Source organism: Myotis brandtii, unplaced genomic scaffold, assembly GCF_000412655.1.
Source record: "Myotis brandtii unplaced genomic scaffold, ASM41265v1 scaffold628, whole genome shotgun sequence".
In the NCBI taxonomy this organism is placed as follows: domain Eukaryota; kingdom Metazoa; phylum Chordata; class Mammalia; order Chiroptera; family Vespertilionidae; genus Myotis; species Myotis brandtii.
Window position 1 is genome coordinate 250,807 of NW_005370403.1, and position 5,111 is coordinate 255,917.

The 5,111-nt window shown below is 60.0% G+C and overlaps 1 protein-coding gene across 1 annotated transcript in view; it reads right to left on the bottom strand.

The window, feature by feature from the left end:
* The window catches only part of LOC106723695 (endochitinase 2-like), a 50,425-nt gene that overhangs the window by 8,839 nt on the left and 36,475 nt on the right, over positions 1-5,111 (bottom strand). Inside the window, exon 3 of the mRNA XM_014528276.1 lies at positions 464-576. Coding sequence (XP_014383762.1) covers positions 464-576 — 113 coding nt within the window. The remainder of the gene's footprint in view (positions 1-463; positions 577-5,111) is intronic.

Consider the following 5,111-nt stretch of genomic DNA (forward strand, 5'->3'; position numbering starts at 1 on the left):
GGGAGGTGTGTGTGCGTGGGGGGGGTCTTATATGCACATAGTAGGTCATTACATTTGGTTCTTTTCTCTTGTGATCTGTCTCCTGTTGACTTGATGGCTAGACCAGCCGGGAGGACCTGGATGAAGAGGGAAAGGCCCTCCTCCCCCACAGCCGGCCCCACGTGGGACCAGGCGCCCCTGCGAGCGCCTCGGGGGGCCCCCTTTACGTTAAGTCTGACAACGAGCACACACCCTGGCACTGCTGGCAGGGAAGCCTGTCATGACCAGCTCCGTCTCTGGGCAGAAAAGCATTAATGCTCCCACCGCGCAGGCTAGGCCGTCACGGGAGGCCTGTGAGCCCCTGTCTCGAACCCCTTACCTCCGAGGAGCAGGCCCTGGGGCTGGGGGTCAACGTGTCCAAGCACGTGCTGAGAGGCAGTGGGCCGGCCACACGGCCACATCGGTCCTGGGGCCTGGCTCCTACCTGGGTGCGTCTCCGCCGCCCGCGCTCCTGGGCTGCTCCTCCGGCTTCCTCTTTGTGCTCCGACTGTTCCCGGGTGGCTGTAGGGATTCCGGACTCGGCGCTGACGAGGTCCTCTGAGCCGGGAAAGAGAAATTAGAGAGGAAATCAATCAAATAGGAATCTCTGAAAACACAAACACATTTCTCCACGGGCCTCTGACCACAATCCTCAAGGGCTGGACTGAGCACCCACCAATGGGGCAAAGCCGCACTTTGAGGACAAGTGGTAGCATCTCACGGAGAAGATCAGCGGTTCCAGGGAGGAGGAGCTCTGTGAGTGAGGAACCAGGCGGGGCACCTCCCCCGTGGGGTCCTCGCTCCCTGGAGACAGTGGGCGCATGTCCTCTAAGACCTTAAAGGATCCCGTGTGTTCGAGTCACGCATTTTCCTCCCCCTCCCCCAACCGTGGTTTTGCTCAGCAGAATTCAGCTGGGAAACTAGGGAGAAATTAGGGGCGGAGCCCTGGCCAACTTGGCTCAGTGGATAGAGCGTCGGCCCCTGGACTGAAGGGTCGTGGGTTTGACCCCAGTAAAGGGCATGTACCTCAGGTGCAGGCTCGATCCCCGGCCCCAGTAGTGGCCCGTGCAGGAGGCAACCAATCAGTGTGTCTCTCACATGTCAGTGTTTCTCTCTCTCTCTCTCCCCCCCCCTTCCCCTCCTTCCCTTCCTCTCTCTCTAAAAATCAATGGAAAAAATATCCCCGGGTGAGAATTAGCGACAACAAAGTGTCACTCGTGGCTGAAAATGTTCCCTATCGTCCCCCAAGAATCACAACCCAGAGGGAGCGGCATTTTCACGTGAGGGTCCGGGTTTTTAGAACCGGAAGCTCGCCCCTACTTGGCTGACGGCACAGGGGCCTGAGCGGCAAACGCCTCCCGCAGCCAGGCCTTCGCCGTGAGTGATGCCTCAGCATTGGTCAGACACGGCTCCTGCCCGCCAGCCCACGGTCAAGGCCACTTTAAGGTCGTTCTGAAGAGACACCGCAGCCTCACAGGCAGAGGCAGCAACAGGGGGGGCAGGGAGAGATCTTCGCTCCAACTCGGGGCCACAGGCCGACCTTCCTCCGTCACAGGAAACAGGCCCTGGGCTCAGGTTCCTCCTCGAAGGAGCCACGAGGGAGGCCTCTCCCCCTTCCAGCCCCGCCTCCCCCAGCGGGACGCCAGGGCAGCGCCCCCCCCCATCCCGCAGACCCTGAGCGAGGAGAGAGCAACAGCGCGGCCGAGGGGAAGGCGTCCCACTTTTCAAGTTCAGTGCCAAGGCGCTGTGGGCAGAGCAGGCGGGAAAGGGACTTCCGTCTTCCATGTCCCGGGGAGAAGCCAGGCTGTGGGGGAGCTGGGCCAGGTCTCGCTGCAGTCATAACAACACCCCCCCTTGTTAACCAACGTCACCCCAATAAATGCAATGATAAGAACACCCAGCGCCTACGCGACACTTCACCGGCTGGAACCATCATCGCACACGGGTAACAATAAACAGCCCGTGTGCGAGTTCCCGCTCATTCAGGCCTCACAGCAGCCATTTCACGGGCAGACCCCTGAGCACAGAGACAGGAAGCCACCGGCCCAAGGCCACACGGCGCGGGGGGGTGGGGCGTCCAGGACGTGGACCAGAGGGTTTGGGTCCGGAGCCTGTGCTGCTGACCCCGACCTCATGCTGCGTCCGCTGACAGTGGACATGGCTGCGCGTGGTCACTGCCCCCTCCCTGCCTCGCTCCCAGTGGCTGAGACAACTGGACGGGACTGCAGAGCGCGGCCAGGGTCACCCCCGGAACAGCCTGCACGGAGAGGCGCCCAGAAAGGCTGGCGAGTGTGTGAAACGCGATCACCCCCCTCCGCCTGGGGCCGCGTCTGCGAATCGGCGAAGCGCACCCCGCCCTCGGAGCCCTCGCTTCTGCCAGGCCCGCCAGCGTCCTGGCCTCCTCCCGCCCTGGCTGAGTAAACACAGCCTCTCCCTGGCTCAGCGCCTGCGTCTGTGTTAACAGGACACTTTCCCAGGAGCCCGAGTGTTTCGCCACCAAAAAAAAATTCCCACCTGACCGGTGTGGCTCAGTGGGTAGAGCACTGGCCCAAGGACTGAAGGGTCCCGGGTTCGAATCCAGTCAAGGGCACATGCCTGGGTTGTGAGCTTGATCCCCGTTAGGGGGCGTGCAGGAGGCAGCCGATCCATGATTCTCTCTCCTCATTAATGTTTCTGTCTCTCTCTCCCTCTCCCTTCCTCTCTGACATCAATAAAAATCTATATTTTTAAATCCCGTGGCTCCCTGGTTGTGCCAACAAGGGCTCCGGACGCGGTTAGACCGGACCAGCGTCTCGCCGACGCGCCCCCTCTCTGCCCGAGCTTCGGGGAGCAGCGTGGCTGCTGGTGAGGCCGGGACGGGAGCAGAGGTCGCCCACGACATGGGATCCGGCTTCAGAGCCACTGCCGGCCCCCAAACGCGCAGCAGGGCCCGTGCTGTCCCACGAAGGCCGCGCCCAGTCCAGGCCTGCGAGGCCGTCCCAAAGGCCTCCACCTCCGAGGCAAAAAGCCAATCGGAGCAGCTCGCCACGGCGGCCTCCATGTCCCCGCGGGCACCTGGCCAGGCCTCGAAGGAGGAGGCCCCAAGGGTGGGATTCAGGCCTCCCCCACGGGATGTGGTAGAACAATGAACAAGCGTTAGGTCAGAGAGCGCTGGGTTCGAATCCCCCGTTCCCGGCGGGGGGCGGGGGGGGCACCTTTCCTGCGAAGGGCCGTGTGGATCTGACCGCATCCTTCGAGGCCGCACAAAACAACCAGCTGAACCAGCGCCTGCTCTGTTTGGTCAAACAATTAATCAGCTCACCGACGCCTTGGCAGGGCCAGACCCAATGATGTCCCTGGCCTCCTACGGCTCAAGGGCCGGACGTTCCCCACCCCTGGATCGATGCACCACAGCTCGTTTATCCAGTCGTCTGTGTTTCTAAAAATATTTGTTTATTGATTTCAGAGAGGAAGGGAGAGGGAGAGAGAGAAAGATCAATGATGAGAGAGAATCATGGATCGGCTGCCTCCTGCACGCCCCTCTCTGGGGATCGAGCCCACATCCCAGGCCTGTGCCCTGACCAGGAATCGAACTGGTGACCTCCTGGTTCATGGGTCTATATCAGGGGGGGGCAAACTTTTTGACTCGAGGGCCACAATGGGGTCTTAAACTGGACCGGAGGGCCGGAACAAAAGCATGGATGGGGTGTTTGTGTGAACTCATATAAATTCAAAGTAAACATCATTACATAAAAGGGGACGGTCTTTTTTTTTTTTTAGTTTTATTCATTTCAAACGGGCCGTGGTTTGCCCACGGCTGGTCTATATGCTCAGCCCCTGAGCCACGCCGGCCGGGCTGGCTGTTCTGAATTAACATCGTCTTGAATTCCCAGCCACTGCAATTGGGCCAAAAGCAAATAAACAAACAAATGAAACGGACACCGATCTGAAGAGCGGAAATGCCGCTCTCCCTGCAAACGCCGTACCCGTCTACAGAGAACGTGCCAGGGGTCGGCCACAAACCTCACGGCACTGACCAGCCAGTTCACAAAATCACAGGACACGAGCGATCCACCCGCAAAGTCCGCACCCGGACAACGCGCCTGCGGAAACCCACATGGAAACGTGACGCCCCTACAACCGCCGCAGAGAAACGAAATGCTTGGGCACAACCTCGGGACGCACGCAGAGTGTCCCCGCTGAACCTGATGAGGCCGTGAAACAAACCCAAGGAGACCTTCATGACGAGACACACCACGTGCTCATGGACCGAAGGCTGACGTAGGCAAGACGTCCGTTCTCCCCACATTGATCTGTAGGTTTAACGTCCTTCCTAGCCCGATCCCAGCAAAGGATTTTGTAGACACAGAAAAGCTTATCCTACAATTCACATCAACAGCCGTCGGCCCTGGAATAGCTAAACAATCTCGAAAAATCGCAAAGCGGAAGGAATCGCTCTGCCCGGCCTCAGCCACCGAGAGCGCAGGGGAGCAGCGGGAGAGAGACACGCAGACCAGCGACTTGGAAGAGAAGCAGAGGCAGCCCACACGGCACAGCCAGCTCCGGCCTCCGGGGCAAGGGGAACAGGTTCCACGCGTGGGACTGAGGGGCGAGCGGTGACGGGCCAGACACACACACAACCGCGAACCTCACCCTGAATCTCAGACCTTCCACACAACGCACTCAAATGGGTCATGGATTTAACTCTAAAGCTGTAGAATTTTTAGAGAGAAAATTGTCAGGACGTCAGGGCTGCACAAAGAGTTCTTGGGTTTGGGGCCGAAAGCCCTGCCCGTGACGGGAAAGCTGACAAACCCGCCTCCTAGAAGCTGCTGCTGCGAAGACCGTGCGCAGAGGACGGACGCCGAGCGGGAGCGGGAGGAGGGATCCGCAACCACGTCCGGCGAAGGGGTGGTCTCCGGGCCGTGGAGAGAACTCTCCAACGCAACAGTGAAAAAAACGCGGTTAGAAAACAGACAAACACACGAGCATGTGTTTCGCCGAGAGAATCCGCAGATGGCAATGAGCTCATTACGACGCTCGACATCCGCTTACCAGGGAACACACAGCAGAGCCGCCCCCGGGAGCCGCCCCACCCCCAGGCCTGGCCTTGC